We start from the raw sequence: 19,016 nt of genomic DNA, 5'->3' as shown, positions 1-19,016 counted from the left end.
TGCTTTCCTGTGGTCTCGCTTTGGCTCCCGAGACCTCCTCCTGTGCGGATCTTCATACACACAACTCCACTTCCGCCTCAAGGTCTCGGTGTTTATTTTCACTTCTTCCTGAAGTATTTTTCCCCCATGTACGGAAGAAAAGAACATTCGTTGTGTGTCCCAGACACTGTGAGAGCCACTTTTCTTTGATCGTGTTTTTCATCATACCGCTTCTCATATAGCTAGGAACCTTCAAAGAGTTTCCTTCTTCCAGGTCCCCCTCTGTATGTGCCATGGTTGTCACATGTTTTCATTTCTATTTATATTTTAAACCCTCTAATGCGTTTTTAATATTTTTGCTTTAAATAATTATCTTTCACACCAGCTAATAAAATGTATTTTATATTTACCCACATGTTTACCATTGTTTTGTTTAGATCCCTATTTTCATCTGGTACTTTTTTTTCCTTCTGTCTGAGGAACTTCCTTTAACATTTTGCTGCTGATAGTGAATTCTCTCACATTTTGTCTGTCTGAAAAAGTTATTTTTCCTTCATTTGTGGAAAATATCTTCCAGGGAGCCTGGGCGGCTCAGTTGGTTAAGTGTCCAACTTTTGTTCCAGCTCCAGTCATGATCCCAGGGTTGTGACGTTGAGCCCTGCATCGGGCTCTGCTCTGGGCGTGGAACCTGCTTAAGTTTCTTTCCCTCACCCTTTCTCTCTTCCCCTCCCTGCCCTTTTCCCTCTCTCTCTCAAAAAACAAGCAAACAAACAAAAACCTTTCTACCTGGGTATAGAATTATAGATTGACAAATTTTTGTTGTTGTAATTTACATCTTTCTTCTACTGTTTGATGTTTTCTTTTTTTGCAGAGGGTTATTTTAAGGGATTTTTGTTATTAGGGTTTTTTGGTTTTAGCGAGATTAATTATTGGCTCACCGTACTCTGCATTTATTCTCCTTGGACTCTGTTGGATCTGTTGGCTATGCGTTTTATCAAATTCTTGGAATCCTTATCTGTTCCTCACCCCTTTTTTCTTTTTCTGGGACTCCCAATTATGTACATATTAGACAGCTTGTCGTTGGAGAAACAATTCCCATGGGACATTTTTATTTACTCTTTCTCTGTGCTTGCTTTTGAGTAATTGGTATTTCATGTCTTCAATATTATTGTCCTTCTGCGGTATTTTGTTTTGCTCATCCCATCCAGTGTATTTAATTCGGATGTAGTTTTCATCACTAGAAGTTCCATAACGATGCCCCATTATTTATTTTTATTTTTTAGAAGATTTTATTTATTTATTTATCTTTGAGTCTTTTTAGTATCATTGATTTTCTCTGCATCGTGTCCATGTTTTCTTCCTCTAACTTGCATATATAGCCTGTTTTAACATTCTGTGTAGCCAATATCACTCTGCCATTGCTACATCTGTATCAATTTATTGAGTTTTCTTCTAGTGATGGTTCATATTTTCCTATTTCTTTGCATGCCTAGTAATTTTTATTGGATTCTGGATAATGTGAAATTTATGATGTTACGTGGTATGTATGTCATGTTGATTTGAAGAGTTTTTGCCATCATTTTGGCCCTCACTGAAGTTATTGGGATCAGTTTGATCTTTCGAAGTCTTGCTTTGAGGCTTTGCAGGAGGGGTACAGAGCACTCGGTACAGAAGGCCAAGTCTTACAGTGCAGTGCCCTTCTGGAGGCTCCACCTGGTGTACTGTGTGCATCAGGCACGTATCGCACGCATCAGGGCTTCCCGCTCCCGCTAGTGGAAGTGCAGAGTCTTCTCAGCCTCGTGCTCTCTCTCTGAACGGTTTCACTTAACTGCTTCTGGCAGTGCTCTTCTTGGCTTTGAGTAGTTTCTTCCGCACGTATACAGACTCCTAGCCAGAGACTTATGTGAACTTCTCTGCAGATCGCCGTAGCTTACTTTCCCCGGGTTCTCTCATGTCCTCTTGTAATCTGTCTCGCACATTAGAATGTAGCTAGAGCGACAGGGTCTCCCTGAACTCCTGTCTTTGTTTCTTCTGCTCAATGAGGGTGTTGGGCTGTGTTGTGTTTCCTGTCTGTGTCCCGTTGTCTGGAAAATTCTTCCAGGGAGTAAGATGGGGCAGTCGTATGGCTTCCTTTGTTTGGTTCTCTTCCATCAGGAATCATAATGCTGTGCTGCTGTTTGAGACCTGTTGTTTCATACATACTGTCTCATTTCTAGGTGTTCAGTGTGAGAGAATCTGGTCCCTGTTTTCTTCATTTCTGAAAATGATTATGATTTTAAAAGTGTCTTTGGAAGAAACACTTCAAAATTTATATCTTTAGAAATGTTCATTTGATAGGACTTTGTGTAAGAGGAGAGGCCTTTAAAAGGAACATGTATTAGATGCTCATTTCACGAGTGAAAGTGCATTAACGTGACGCAGTGGTAGGAGCTGGACGAGGGAACGTTTCTAAAACACATTTATGCAGGAGAAATGGACAGGATTGGGGAGCCCCTTGGCATGTGGGGCCAGGAGGATTCAAAGATAACTAAGATTTTAAGATTTGGAATAGTGATGGAATTAAAGGAGGATGAATAAAAGATTATTAATTTTTACTGATTTTTACATGTTCCTTTATATTGTACATCATAGGAGATGGTGACAGAAGTGTGTTCCGGCCCTTGTGTAGCAATGGAGATTCAACAGAATAATCCTACAAAGACATTTCGAGAATTCTGTGGACCTGCTGATCCTGTAAGTTAGTGTTTAAAATACTAATCAAGCTTGTTTTATTCACTAGCTAAGTATCTTAACAGGTCTTTTTGTTTGTTTTTGTTTTTAAATTTTTTTATTTTTTTTAAACATATAATGTATTTTTAGCCCCAGAGGTACAGGTCTGTGAATCGCCAGGTTTACACACTTCACAGCACTCACCATAGCACATAACCCTCCCCAATGTCCATAACCCCACCACCCTCTCCCTTAACAGGTTTGATAGTTTTAGTTTGTTCTTTAAAAGAACTGATATAAAAATGACTAAATCAGATGAATTTTTATTCAGAATAGCATTTTGAAAAATTTATTATATAATATTCCAAGAAAAAGTGAATTTTTTGTTAGCCTAGTAACACTATAGGATGGGCAGAAAGCTTTATTGTGGCACTTTCTTTTATTGTTTCTTCTTGCTATATTGTCTAGATAAATAAATTTATCAAGCCCTCTGGTAGAAATTATCAAAGATACTAATTATCCTTGGACATTGGGGGACTCTAAGTAAAGCTCTCAGTGTACAGAATATTGACATGATGGCCTCATACCGTAAATGCGAGCCCTGGCACTCACGTGAAACCTGATATTCTCTAGTACGCTTTCCATTTTGCTTCTGGTTTTCTTCATACAGACATTGGGTGGAAAAAGGGCTGAAGAGGAAGGGGATGGACCTAAAAGGCAAAAGTAGCATTAGAATATGTATAAGCAATCTCCCTGCAGATGTTAAACGCTGAGTAGTAGTGTGGGAAGCATTACTGATTTTAAACACTATAATTTTTAAAAATATTTGATTGATTGATTGATTGATTGATTGGAGAGAGAGCTCTTGAGCCAGGGGAGGCAGAAGGGGAGAGAGAGGGATGAGCATACTGCACGCTGAGTGTGGAGCTGACCCGGGGCTCGATCTCATGACCCTGAGATCATGACCTGAGCTGAAACCGAGTCCGATGCTTAATGTGCCGAGCTACCCAGCTGTCCCTAACTATAATTTAAATTCATTCTCTTTTCTTTATTTTACTATCTCTTGTAAATAGTTTGTTGGATATGAGTGTCCAGTTTACTTAGTCCAGCAGCATTTGTGGAGTTCCTGCAGTTGGTGGGTAGTAAGTAACGACACCTTTTAAGAAATCAGCTCGTGTGAGTGCTTGCTGCCGGAGTAAGCTCTGTAGGGGAGAGCGGCACACCTGTTCTCAGAGACTGAAGAGCACGCGCGTAACGATCTTTTAGAACACTTGCAGGGAAACTTACGATAAGGACTAAAATATTATTAGTTCAAGTAAAACGTAAATGTTGAAGGATTGTTTAGTAAAAGGAGCAAATGATGCGACCTGGGGAAAATTGGGAAAACTTACTCAGAGGAAGAGAGTTGTGCCGTAGGGATTTTAAGGACGAGTGAGGGCAGGAAGAGAAAGGGGAGGGTTCTGAAGCATGTGCAAAGGCTGCAGTGAAGGAATTTACAAACTTGCTGTGCTGTACAGCAAGGATATTTGCTTCGCTCAATAGGAAGTGCATACCTGAAAGCACAAGGAAATCAGTTTTTTTAGACAGAGGAAATAAGGTAGCAGATGCTGTAGAGATGAGTGTGGGATGGATGGCCCTAAAGGCCGGGCTAAAACTGTGGGTTCTGTGTGAGCGGAATTCCAGGTGGTGGGAAACAGTACTTCCCCGTACTTAGCTTGATTGTGAGCACATGGAGTCAGGCTCTTGATGCAACAAGAGCGAGCTAAACCGGAAGAGATTAAAGGTAGGGGCTCCAGAAGCAGTTACGAGCAGGCCTGATGACACCATTGTTATTTTTAATTATTATTTTGTCATGTTAGTCACCATACAGTACATCATTAGTGTTTGATGGAGTGTTCCATGAGCCATTGTTTGCACATAACAACCAGTGCTCCATGCAATCCTTGCCCACCTTCATACCCATCACTGCGCTAACACATCCCCTCACACCCCTCCCCTCTGAAACCCTCAGATTGTTTATCCCAGAGTTCATAGTCTCTCATGGTCCGTCTCCCACTCCAATCCCCCCCCATTCATTTTTCCCTCCATCTCCTAGTGTTTTCCATGCCTTTCCTTATATAGTTCCACAAATAAGTGAAGTCATATGATAATTGACTTTCTCTGACTTATTTCACTCAGTGTAATCACCTCCAGTTCCATCCATGTTGGTGCAAATGTTTCATATTAATCCTTTCTGATGGCCGAGAATATTCCATTGTATATATGGACCACATCTTCTTTATCCATTCTTCTGTTGAAGAGCATCTCAGCTCCTTCCACAGTTTGGCTATTGTGGACTTCACTGCTATGAACATTGGGGTGCATGTGGCCCTTCTTTTCACTGTATCTGTATCTTTGAGGTAAATAATCACTAGTGCAATTGCTGCGTCATAGGGTAGCTCTATTTTTAACTTTTTGAGGAATCTCCACACTGTTTTCCAGAGTGGCTGTACCAACTTGCATTCCCACCAACAGTGTAATAGGGTTCCCCTTTCTCCACACGTCACCAATATTTGTTGCTTCCTGCCTTGAAATTTTTGCCATTCTAACTGATATAAGCTGTATCTCAGTGTGGTTTTGATTTGAATCTCCCTGATGGCTAATGATATTGAACATTTTTTCATGTGTCTGTTAGCCATTTGTATGCCTTCTTTGGAGAAATGTGTGCTTGTGTCTTCTGCCCATTTCTTGACTGGGTTGTTTGTTTTTCGGGTGTCAAGTTTGAGAAGTTCTTTATCGATCTTGAATACCAGCCCTTTATCTGTAGTGCTGATGACACCATTAGAAAAAGCGTTGGCAGGACCTACTTTCTATCTTTCCAGGGAGAAGGAAGAGTAGAAATAAGTATTAAATGTGGTTGTGAAAGAGTGATTATTAAAATGTGATCTGATGTAGAGGACCTTAAGAGAAATTGGTGGTTGTTGAGTGTTTATTGATTATTAGTCGTAAGAAATTAGAAAGGGATACTTTTTGGTTACATGAATAAACAGATCTTGATGTTTGCTATTTTTATATCTGATTTCTGTTGGCCAGGACAGGGTTTTGTTTATTGGTTTTTTTAAGATAATTAAAATTGTGAGTGAACAGCTGATTAAACAAACAGGCAAATTAAAGAGAGAAAAACTAGAACAAAAATAGAATGAGTATGTTCATTTTTTCATTCATTCCATAACTATTTACTGAATCTGTGCTAGTATTTATGAATATGAAGATAGAAATCTCAAAGAACTTATGGTGTGTGAGTGAGCAGTATGTATAAGTGGCTAATTTTCACGTTCCATGGCAATTGCAGTGTTAGATGCTTGCACTGAGTATGATGGGAGCCCAGAACATTAGCACTTAGCTAAGCCTGGGAGGGGCAAAATAGCATCAGGGGAGACCTCTTGAAGAACATGACTTCTGAGGGGAATTGCAAGGAATGACTAGAACTTAGCTAAGTGAAGAAGGAAATGATACGATGGAACTTAGGGAAGAATAAAACAGATTTGCTTTTAGGCTACAGCAAGATCTTTATCGTTACTATAGTTGAAGTATTCAGCAGTGAATGATAGAGAATGAAGATCATCAGGAAGGAGTTTGGAAGAGAAGGAAGAGTCCCAGCAAGAGAGGTTTGCGGATGGCCCTCTCTTTCTAGATGTATATTCAGTGAACATTTACAGAGTGAATAGTATACACAGGGCTTGATCCCATGGCTGGGCCTTAAGAAAGAAGACTAGAACAAGGTATCTTTCCTTAAAGAGCTCATAATCTCATGAGAGTTTCGTTTGGAAACTCTTCCCTCATTAAGCATAGTTGGAATTACTCTATTTTTTTTTTTCATTTTAGTTGTCCATGAGCCCCTTATAGCATTATAAAAAGTTGTACTAATAGGAATATTAAAATTTGGTATGAATTTAACATATAAAATGTTAATAGTGTTTGTCTTTGCATGGTTGAAATATGATAATGTTAAATTCCACTTTCCTTTATTTTACCAGTTTTCCTTAAAGTACTTCTATTACTTTTACAATAAGAATAAGAATAATGCCTTTTAGGGATGCCTAGGTGGCTCAGTGGGTTAAGCGTCTGCCTTTGGCTCAGGTCATGATCCCAGGATCCTGGGATCAAGTCCCACATCAGGCTCTCTGATCAGCGGGAGCCTGCTTCTTCCTCTGCCTGCCACTCCCCCTGCTGGTGCACTCTCTGACAAGTAAATAAAATCTTAAAAAAAAAAAAAAGAATAATACCTTTTATTTTTTCATAAAACTTGGAAGTGAATGAACTTTTTTTTAAAAAAAGATTTTATTTATTTATTTCACAGAGAGATCACAAGCAGGCAGAGAGGCAGGCAGAGAGAGAGATGGGGAAGCAGGCTTCCTGCTGAGCAGAGAGCCTGATGCGGGGCTCGATCCCAGGACCTTGAGATCATGACCTGAGCTTAAGGCAGAGGTTAACCCATTGAGCCACCCAGGCGCCTCATGAATGAAGTTTTAATTGAGGATTTGGTCCTGATTTGGGATGGATTCTCCTCTTGAGTCTCAGAGTCTTGAATTATATACTAAGTGCAGGTACAGGATATTAGCCAGGATCATGTGCCTTTGATGGATATATATATCCCCTATATATTTCCATATACATGGATATATATGTATGTCCATATATATACATACATGTGTGTGTGTGTGTATCCCCATATAGATCCATATATATATATATATGTCAGAAGAAATATCATTAGTAGTTATAGTCAAACTTTACATTGGTGATACTAAAATCGTTTTTACAGTTTGTTCTCAGACTTTGGTTTATTTAATTCTTTATCCACTCCCTTTCTTTGTCCCTTTTTTTCCACCCCACCAGCAAAGTTGTAAGCATTGAATGCTTACTGCATGTCGTCACTGTGCTAAGTGCTACTAGATTTATAGTAATGATCGAATAAATACAGTCCTTATCTTTGAGGAACTTATGGTCTAGTTTTAGGGGGTAGAATTGATAACTGGCGGTCGACTCTAAATTGCCAGGGTCTAGTCTGTTCATGTGTTGCATTAAAATAATTTAGAAATTCATTTCATCACTCTATGGTCATTTCCATATCTGAAGAGAGACTGTGGGTTACAAAACATATAAATATAGTTAGTGTGTGGGAAAAATGCAAGGTATGCCATGGCCATACAATTAATTTTTGGTAAGTTAATGAATAGACTGGCTTATATTTTCATGTGTGCCTAAAATCTGGTATTGTCATTATTTAAAAATATTTCATCTACCGGGGCACCTGGGTGGCTCACTTGTTAAGCGTCTGCCTTCCGCTCAGGTCATGATCCCTGGGTCCTGGGATCAAGCCCCACATCAAGCTCTCTGCTCAGTGGGAAGCCTGCTTCTTCCTTTCCCACTCCCCCTGCTTGTGTTCCCTCTCTCGCTCACTGTATCTCTCTCTGTCAAATAATAAATAAAATCTTAAAAAAAAAATAAAAAAAATATTTCATCTACCAAAGTGAGTTCTTTTTTTCTTTATTCCTTTCTAAGATGTAGAACTATTTCTTAAGTTGATTCAAAAGAAGCTTCAGTCTTACAGTGACCGTTAGACCGCTTGGTAACTATGTATGTATGTTGTGGATTGACATCACTTTCATCATCGATGTCCGCACTATTGGCAGGTTCGGTCTCTTATAGCTGGAAGGAATCACACATTGTGTATGAACAGAATTTATTCCAGTCTCTCTAGAAGTGGTCTGCGAGAAGGGGTGGTTCACAGCACAGGTCACTGGTGGGGAAGAGTATGTTAAACTTTCTGCTTTTATTTATTTACTATATAAAAAAGAAAAATTAAGTTTTTAAAAAATTTAATGTATAGACTAGTAAGAGTGCATTTATACAACCTGTTAAAATATATACATGTTTTGATATATTTACATATTTGACAAGGGTGCTTGAAAAATACTGGAGTCTACTGCATAAAAGGGAAAAAATATCACAAGTTTCTTTACAGTCAGAGAAACACTCCCTCGCCACACCATCTCCTACAAAAATCTCTTAGACAGAAAACCTGATTTGCCTCTGGAAGAGGTTCTGATAGCACCTGCTCAAGAATTGCACTGTTGAGTAGCTTGGTAGTTTTCCTGCTGAGCCAGTCATTGGGAAACTGAAAATCATCAAAGAAGCAGTAAATTATTTGGAAAAATTGTGCAGAATATATTTGTTCTTGGACTGGGGGGGGTACGACAAACCAAATAACCTCACATCAGTATGCCTTATCTTATGAAAAATATGTTTGTAAAATATTTTATGTGAAGGATCTTATTTAAGGGAATCTGAATTTTTGGTGATTACCTGTCCCCACGTGCTGGTATACTCTGATAACCTTTACCCCATGGCCAGGTTGAAGTAAGAGTTAAATATTTTCACACACAAAACGTGGCTCTCAAAATTTTTTTTTTAAAAGATTTTATTTATTTGACAGAGAGATTACAAGTAGGCAGAGAGGCAGGCAGAGAGAGAGGGAGAAGCAGGCTCCCCACTGAGCAGAGAGCCCTATGCAGGGCTTGATCCCAGGACCTTGAGATCATGACCTGAGCTGAAGGCAGAGGCTTTAACCCACTGAAAATTTTAATGGTTTCCCATTCATTTCATTGTCAGAATGGTATTTCACCCATTACTGAGTAGCCTTTACTGATTTTAGGATTAAAGTATCATAATATTTTGAAATACATGCTCCTTTTTCATGAATGTGCAGGGAGTTGTGGTAAACTTGGAAAAGAAGTGCTTGGGAGCTGATGTCTGTTTGCTTCTGTCATCTTCTGACTCCTGGTTACATTCCTTTATTCCCTGAAGGCTGCAAACCCCTGATTATAGTCTTTCTCTTCATCCCAGCTCTTATCATCAGCTTGGGCACAATAACATCCATGTGAAAGACTCGCCCAGCGCTTGGCCTCAGGGCTGAACAGACCATTTCTGTCATTCATCTCGAGTCAGTCGCTTCCCAGTTTTCTTCCACAGCCGTCCTCTCTGTGTGGACAACCGGAGCAGACACACCTCTGTAATCTTAATCCCTAATATAGTAACGTCTCGCATAGCTCTCTGCTCCCCGGGGTCTCTTGACCGTCTTCACAGAGCAGCTCTGACTTGACCGAAACCTCTAGGCTTTGGACGCTTCCATTTTCTGACACTGTAATGCCACTTTCTGAGTTCTTTGTTTGGTCAGCCTAGACGCCATTGTTATCTTTGCCTTTTGTGATATCATTTTCAGCATCTTTACTCTCTTATCCTTTGTCTACACTCCCAAACCCCAAATTTAGATCAATTCAACTATGTGTCTACCTCATGCATATATATATATACACTGAAGGGTTCTAATAGATGAATGTTATACTGTTGTATAGATTCATGTTGATGATCTTTAAACTAAGATTTAACTAAAAATGATGATCTTTAAACTAAGCTAGACCAGTTACTGCCCCCTAGAAATCTTTTCTCGTTTTTCTTCTTCCCTTTCTGCTAATTCTCATAATAGTGATTTTAAACCTCCGTTATTTTCCTCAGCCCTTTTACATTTCATCCTCCTCTCCATAAAAAGATAACATTATCTTCTATTTCATAGAGAAAAATACGGTTAATAATTATGACCTCTTAAATTCTGCCTTCATACCGTTTATTTCTGAACTCACACTCATCTCCTCATTCTAGTCCCAAGGAAATGTGTTTTTCTTCTCTCTCAAAACTCTCTACCTATTCTTTGTCCTTTTCCTCCTCCACTTTGCTCTATTCTTCTGAATTTGTATTTTTTAAATAATACATTTTTATTGTGGTTCTAAAAGTAGTACATGGCTATTATAGAAAAATTAGAAATGAAATAAAGTTTAAATAAAGCAAATGTGGTCCATACTCTTATCACCAAGAGTTACCAATTTTATAAGTAAAATTTGGATCAAAGTGAGTATACTGCTTTGTAGGTCATGATACCCTAAATAATACTGAGCATTTTCTCATGTCATTAGATAATCTTCAATGATATGATTTTGGTAGATTGACTATATGTCATTTTATGGTGTAAAATGATTTTTTTAAAAAATATTATTTATTTCACAGAGAGAGAGATCACAAGCAGGCAGAGAAGCAGGCAGAGACAGAGGGGGAAGCAGGCTCCCCCCTGAGAAGAGAGCCCGATGCAGGACTCGATCCCAGGACCCCGGATCATGATCCGAGCTGAAGGCTGAGGCTTAACCCCCTGAGCCACCCAGGCGCCCCTGTAAAATGATTTTTATAAAATAATATTTAAGATAGGAATCCAGTTTCATTTTTCGGCATGTGATTTTCCTGTTTGCTTAACATTATTTACTGAAGAGATGATCCTTCCCTTACTGAGTATTCTTGGCTTCTCTGTCAAATATTAGTTGATCAAATATTAGTTGATTAGTTGATGTGAGGGCTTATTTCTGTGCTCTAAATTCTTATCATTGTTCTATGGTGTCTGTTTTTATGCCAGTACCATACTGTTTTGATTACTATAGCTTTATAGTAGAGTTTGCAATAAGGGAGTGTGGTGACTCCAACTTTGTTTTTCTTTCTCCAAATTGTGTTGGCATTTGGAACCTTTTTTGATTCTATACAAATTTTAGGATTTTTTTCCCCTATGTCTATGAAACATGTCCTTGAAATTTTCATAGAAGTGATATTTAATGTATAGATGGCTTTGGGTAGTATGGACATTTTAACAATATTCATTCTTTCAATTCATGAACATGGGATATCTTTCCATTTGTGTCATCTTCTGTTTCTTTCATCAGAGTCTAAGAGTTCTCAGTATGTAGGTCTTTTCCCACCTTGGTTAAATTTATTCCTAAGTATTTTATTGTTTTTGATGCTATTGTGAAAGAGGTTTATTTTCATATATTGTTACTGTATAGAAGTGCAGTTGATTTCTGTATGTTGATTTTTGTTTCCTTCAACATTGCTGAACTTACTATTTTAACACTTTTTAGTGAAGTCTTTAGGATTTTCTATATATAAAACCATATCCACAAACAAAAACAGTTTTACTTCCTTTCTAATTTGGCTCCTTTTTTCCATTTCTTACCTCATTGCTTTGGCTAGAATGTCAATTACTGTGATATAGGAGTGGTGAAATTGGGCATCCTTGTTTTATTCCTTATTTAAGAGAAAAAACTTTAAGCCTTTCACCATTGATATAATACTTGCTGTGGCCTTGCCAAATATGGCATTTACTATGTTTCTGATTTACTACCAAATTTTCTTGAGAGTTTTTAGTCCTGAAAGGAAGTTGTATTTTGTCAACTATTTTTTCTTCAGCTATTGGAATGATTATATGATTTTTTTCTTCTATTCTGTTAATGTGATTACTGTCTTATTGATAGGTATATATAGATTCATCCTGACATCCCAGGTATAAAGCCCACTTGATCATGGCATGATTGAATGTGGTGTTGAATTCATCTTGCTAATATTTTGTTGAAAATGTTTACCTCCATATTTATCAGGGTTATTGGCCTATAGTTTTCTTCGCTTGTAGTGTCATTATTTGGCTTTGAGATTAGGGCAATGCCATCTTCATATAATGAGTTTGGGAGTACTCCTTCCTTTTCAATTTTTTGGAAGAGTTTGAGAAGGGTTGGTGTTAATTCTTCTTTATATATTTGGTAGATTTTACCACGAGAATTATCTGGTCCTGGGCTTTTCTTTGTTGGGAGATTTTTGATTTCTCATTCAATGTCATTATTGGTATCTTCAGATTTTCTATTTTGTTATGATTCAGTCTTAGAAGTTTTAATGTTTCTGGGAATTAATTTCTTCTAGGTTGTCTAGTTAATTGGCATATAATTATAATAGTTTATTTGATTCTTTATATTTCTTTGGTATCAGTTGTAATATCTCCTCTTTGATGTCTGGTTTTGTTTATTTAAGTCATTTCTCTTAGTAATCTAGCTAAAGGTTTGTTATTTTTTTTTATCAGTTCAAAAAAAGTAGGTTTTGGTTTTATTGATCTTTTTTTATTGCTTTTGCGGTTTCTATTTCATTTCTTTCTTCTCTGATCTTTGTTAATTTTCTTTCTTCTGCTAAGTTTGGGCTTAGTTCTTTTTTTTTTTTTTTTCTGATTTCTTGAGGTGTAAAGTTAGGTTGTTTATTGGAGATCTTTCTTGTTTTTTGGCATAGGTGCTTATTGCTATGAATGCCCTCTTAGATCTGTTTTTGCTGTAACGCATAATTTTTGGTATGTGTGTTTCCATATTCATTTAAGATCTTTTTTTATTTCACTTTTTATTTCTTCTTTGACCCACTGGTTGTCCAGTAGTATGTTTAATTTCCATGTATTTATAAATTTCCAGTTTTCTTCCTGTTATTGATTTCTAATTGCATGCTATTGTGGTAAGAAAAGATACTTGGTATACTTTTAGATTAAAATTACTAAGGCTTGTTTTGTAACCTATCATGTGATATATCTTGGGGAATGTTCTATAGGCACTTGAGAAGAAGGTATATTCTATTCCTGTTGGGTGAAATATTCTGTATATGTCTCTTAGGTCCCTTTGGTCTAAAGTATGGTTCAAGTTGAATGTTTCATTATTGATTTACTCTCTGGATAATCTCTTCATTACTGAAAGTGGAGTATTGATGTCCTTACTATTATTCTATTGTCGTCTGTTGATCTCCCTTCAGATCTGTTAGTATTTACTTAATATATTTAGCTGTTCCAAAATGAGGGGCATATATGTTTACAATGATTATATTTCCCTGGTGATTTAGCCATTTTATCAGTATATAATGACTCTTAAATTTTTAACTTTAATTCCAGTATAGTTAACATACCGTGTTATATTACTTTCAGGTGTACAATATAGTGATTTAACAATTTTGTACATTCTACTCAGCACTCATCATGATAAGTATATCTTTAATCTCCATCGCCTATTTCACCGTCGCCCCATCCACCTCCCCTCTGGTGACCATCAGTTTATTTTCTATAATTAAGAGTTTCTTTGTTGGTTTGTCTCTCTCTCTCTCTCTCTCTTTTTTTTTTTTGGTTCGTTCATTTTGTCTCTTAAATTGCACATGTGAGTGAAATCATGTGGTATTTGCCATTCTCTGATTGATTTATTTTGCTTAGTACTATACTCCCTAATTCCATCCCTATTGTGGCAAATGGCAAGATTTCATTCTTTTCTATGACTGAATAGTATTTCATTTTATATATTATGTATATATATATACACACATATATATATATATACACACACACACATACATACACGCACATATCACATCTTTATCCATTCATTATCAGTGAACACTTGGGCTGCTTCCATAGTTTGAATATTATAAATAATGCTGCCCTAAACACAGGGGTGCATTTATCTCTCTGAATTAGTGTTTTTGTATTTTTGGGATGAACACCTAGTAGTGTGCTTACTGGATTGTAGGGTAGTTATATTTTTAATTTTTTTTGGGGAAACCTCTATAACTCTTCCACCTTGGCCATAGTAGTTCGTAGTCCCACCAACAGTGCCCAAGATTTTCTTTTTTTCCACATCCTTGCCAACACTTGTTTCTTGTGTTTTTGATTTTCGTCATTGTGACAGGTGTGAAGTGATATCCATTGTAGTTTTGATTTGTAGTTCCCTGATGAGTGATGTTGAGCATCTTTTATGGTGTCCATTGGCTCTGTCTCCTGCCCATTTTTTTTTTAAGTTTTATTTATTTATTTGAGAGAGAGAGAGAGAGAGCGAGGGAGAGAGAGAAAGCATGAGAACGGGGAGGGTCAGAGGGAGAAGCAGACTTCCCACCAAGCAGGGAGCCCGATGTGGGACTCGATCCCGGGACTCCAGGATCATGACCTGAGCCGAAGGCAGTCGCTCAACCTGCTGAGCCACCCAGGCGCCCTCCTGCACATTTTTTATATGGGTTATTTGTTTTTTGGGTGTTGAGCTGTAACAGTTCTTTATATACTTGGAATACTAACTTTATCAGCTATGTCATTTGGAAATATCTTCTCCCATTCAGTAGGTTGCCTTGTAGTTTTGTTGATTGTTCCCTACATCGTGCAGTCACTTTTTATTGTTGCTTTTATTTCCTTTGTCTCCGGAGACATACATAGAGAAATTGTCCTTATGGCTAATGTCAAAGCAATTACTGCCTGTGCTCACTTCAAGGATTTCTGTGGTTTTAGGTCTCGTATTTAGATCTTTAATCCATTTTCGGTTTTTTAATGTGTGTGGTGAAAGAAAGTGGTCCAATTTCATTGCTTGGAATGTTGCTGTCCATCTTTCCCAGCACCATTTGTTTGAAGAGATGATCTTTTTCCCATTGGGTATTCTTTCTTGCTTTGTTGAAGATTAATTGGCCATATAACTGTGGGTTTACTTCTGGATTTTCTATTCTGTTCCATGGATCTCTGTGTCTGTTTTTATGCCAGTACCATACTGTTTTGAATACTGCAGCTTTGTAATGTAACTTGAAGTCTGGAGTTGTGATACCTCCAGTTTCACTTTTCTTTTTCAAGATTGCTTTGGCTATTTGGGGTCTTTTGTGACTCCATACAACTTTTAGGATTGTTTATTATAGTTCTGTGAAAAATACTATTGGTATTTTTATGGTATTTAATGTGTAGATTGTTTTGGGTGGTATAGACATTTTAACAATATTTGTTCTTCCAACCCCTGAGCATGGAATATCTTTCTGTTTCTTTGTATTATCTTCAATTTTTCATCACTGTTTAATAATTTTCAGAGTATAGTTCTTTCACCTTTTTGGTTAAGTTTATTCCTAGGTGTTGTATTGTTTTTGGTGCAATGGTAAGTAGGATTGTTTTCTTAATTTCACTTTCTGCTGCTTCATTATTAGTGCATAGGAATGCAACAGATTCCTACACATTGGTTTTGTATTGTACAAATTTACTGAATTTATTTATCAGTTCTTGTAATTGTTCAGTGGAGTCTTTTGTGTTTTCTATATATCCTATCATATCATCTGCAAGTAGTGAAAGTTTTAGCTCTTCCTTACCAATTTGGATGCCTTTTATTTGTTTTTGTTGTCTAATTGCTGTGTCTAGGACTTCAGTACTATGTTGAATAAAAGTAGTGAGAGTGGACATCCTTGTCTTGTTCCTGACCATAGGGGAAAAGCTCTCAGTTTTTCCCCATTGGTTATGATGTTGGCTGTCGGTTTTTCATATCTGACCTTTATTATTTTTTAATATACCTTCTAGCCAGTTTGTCCATTTAATTTAATTTTTTTTAGTGTTCCAACATTCATTGTTTATGCACCACACCCAGTGCTCCATGCAATACGTGCCCCCCTTACTACCCACCACCAGGCTCACCCAACCCCGCCCCCCCACTCTCCCCTCCAAAACCCTCAGTTTGTTTCTCAGAGTCCACAGTCTCTCACGGTTTGTCTATGTTGAAGTATGTTCCCTCTAGACTAAGCTTGTTGAGAGTTGTTACTGTGAATGGATGTTGTACTTTGCCAAATGATTTTTCTATATATTGAAATGATGATTAATGGTTTTTATCTTTTCTCTTATGAGGTGTTGTATCACACTGATTAATTTATGGATATCGGTCTATCCTTGGATCCTGCGAACAAATCCCACTTGATTTGATCATGTGAATGATTTTTTTAATGTATTGTTGGATTGGATTTGCTAATATTTTGTTGAGGATTTTTCCATCTGTATTCATCAGATATTGACCTCTGTAGTTCCTTTTTTTCTTTTTCTTTCTTTTTTTTTTTTTTAAGTACTGTCTTCATCTGGTTTTGGTATCACAGTAATACTGGCCTCATGGAAAGAATTTGGAAGTTTTCCTTCCTCTTGTATTTTGGAAAAGTTTGGAAAGAATAGGTATTAACTCCTCTTCTTCCACCTACCCCCAGAGGTTGACAGGGCAGAGGGAGAGGGAGGGAGAGAGAATCCATAAGCCAGCTCCATGTGGATCCTGACATGGGGCTTGATCCCACACCCTGAGATCGTGACATGACCTGAAATGAAGAGTTGGACACTTAACTGACTGAGCCACCCAGGCACCCTGGTATTAACTCTTCTTTTATGTTTGGCAGAATTTGCTTGGAAAGCCATCTGATCCTGGACTTTTGTTTTTTGGGAGTTTTCATAAGTTATGTTTTTAGGAATTTATCCATTTCTTCTAGGTTGTAAAATTTATTGGCATACAATTTCTCATAATATTCTCTTATAATTGTATTTCTGTAGTGTTGGTTGTTATTTCTCCTCTGATTTGTGATTTTGTTTATTTGAGTCTTCGCTCTTGCTCGCTTGCTTTTTTTTTTTCTTTTTTTTTAAGAGTTTGGCTGGAGGCTTATCAGTTTTATTGTTGATCTTTCCAAAGAACCAACTCCTGGTTTTATTGATCTGTTTGTTTTTTAGTTTCTATATCATTTATTTCTGCTCTTAATTTTATTATCTTCTTCCTTCTCCTGGTTTGGGTTTATGTTTGTTCTTTTTTTTTTTCTCTGTCCTTTAGGTGTAACTTTAGGTTTTTTTATTTGAGATTTTTCTTGTTTTGTGAAGTAGGCCTGTATTGCTATACACTTCCTTCTTAGAACTGCTTTTGCTGCATCCCACAGATTTTGGGCCATTGTGCTTTCATTTGCATCTGTATCCATGTACTCTTTGATTTCTTTCCATCATTGTTTTATAGAATGTTATTTAGCTTCCATATATTTGTGCTCTTTCCAGATTTTTTCGTGTGATTTCTAGTTTCATATTATTGTGGTCAAAAAACATGCATGGTATTGACTTAAGTTTTTTTGAACTTGTTGAGACTTGTTTTGTGACTTAAAAGGCAAATCTAATCTGGACATTGTCCCATGTGTACTTGAGAATGTGTATTCTGCTGTTTTAGGATAGAATGTTCTGAGTATGTCTGTAAAATCCTTTTGGTACAGTGTGTCATTCAAAGCCATTGTTTCCTTGTTGATTTTCTGTTTGGAGGATCTGTCCGTTGATATAAGTCAGGTGTTAAAGTCCCCTACTGTTACTGTATCACTGTCGATTATATCCTTTATGTTTGTTATTAATTGTTTTATGTATTTGGGTGCTCCCATGTTGGGTGCATAAATATTTACAATTGTTATATTCTCATGTTGGATTGTCCCCTTTATTATTATATAGTGCCCATCTTTGTCATTTGTTACAGTTTTTGTTTTAAAGTCTATTTTTTCCGAAATAAGTACTGCTACCCCGGCTTTCTTTAGACACCATATGCATCATAGATGTTTCTCCATCCACTCATCTTCCATCCTCAGGTGTATACCAGTCTGAAATGAGTCTCTTGTAGGCTCATATAGATGTGGCTTGTTGTTTTTTTTTTTTTTAAATTTTTTTTTTCACCTTTTTTTTTAAAAAAAAAAAAAAAAGATTATTTGTTTTTATTTTAGAGAGACAGAGAGAGAGAATGAGCCAGTAGCGGGAGGGAGAGGGACAAGCAGACTCTGCACCTGGATGCAGGGTTCAGTCCCAGGCCCTGAAATCATGACCTAAGCCAAAACCAAGAGTTGGACCCTTAACCAACTGAGCCACCCAGGCACCCAGTCTTTTGATTGAGCATTTAGTCCATTTATATTTGAAGCAATTATTGGTATATAATTCTGTTATTTGTTTTGTGGTTCTTTTTGTAGTTTTTCTCTGATCTTTTGCTCTCTTTCATGGTTTGTTGGCTTTCTTTAGTGATATAGTTGCATTCCTTTCTGTTCATCCTTTGCATATCTATTACTGATTTTTGATTTGTGGTTACCACTTGTTTTGTATATAACATCTGCATATGTCTACATTAAATTCATGGTCGCTTATGTTTTATCCCATCTGTACTCCTCTTTCCTTCACATCATAGGTATATGGTGTCATATTTTACATCCTTTTATTTTGTGAATCTCCTGTATGATTTTTACAGATATATTTATTTTTAACGCTTTTGGGTTTCCTACTTTTCATACTCTCACTTATGCACTTACGGTCTTTTTTTTTTTCCTTTCAAAGAGTCCCCTTTAATATTTTTGTAGGGCTGGTTTAGTGGTCATGAACTCTTCTAGTTTTTGTTTGTCTGAGAAATTCTTTCCCTCTCCTTTTCTTCAGAATGACAGTCTTGTAGGTTAGGGTATTTTTGGCTGCAGATTTTCCCTTTCGGCACTTTGACTATATCATGCCACTCTCTTCTGGCCTGCAGAGTTTCTGCTGAAATATCTGCTGAGAGTTTTATGGAGTTTCCTTGTGTGTAACTGTCTTCTTTTTTTTGCTGTTTTAAAAAAGAATTTGTTTTTATCACTACTTTTTGCCATTTTAACCC

General features: G+C 37.1%; 1 protein-coding gene across 1 annotated transcript in view; it reads left to right on the top strand.

Moving 5' to 3' along the window:
- The window catches only part of LOC111150876 (NME/NM23 family member 7), a 272,144-nt gene that overhangs the window by 123,501 nt on the left and 129,627 nt on the right, over positions 1 to 19,016 (top strand). The window contains exon 10 of the mRNA XM_022508544.1: positions 2,611 to 2,712. Within this exon, the coding sequence (XP_022364252.1) occupies positions 2,611 to 2,712 (102 nt within the window). The remainder of the gene's footprint in view (positions 1 to 2,610; positions 2,713 to 19,016) is intronic.

The sequence above is a fragment of the Enhydra lutris genome, unplaced genomic scaffold (assembly GCF_002288905.1).
Source record: "Enhydra lutris kenyoni isolate GAN:26980312 unplaced genomic scaffold, ASM228890v2 scaffoldscaffold24, whole genome shotgun sequence".
NCBI classification, from domain to species: domain Eukaryota; kingdom Metazoa; phylum Chordata; class Mammalia; order Carnivora; family Mustelidae; genus Enhydra; species Enhydra lutris.
This window is presented reverse-complemented; position numbering and strand designations above follow the sequence as displayed.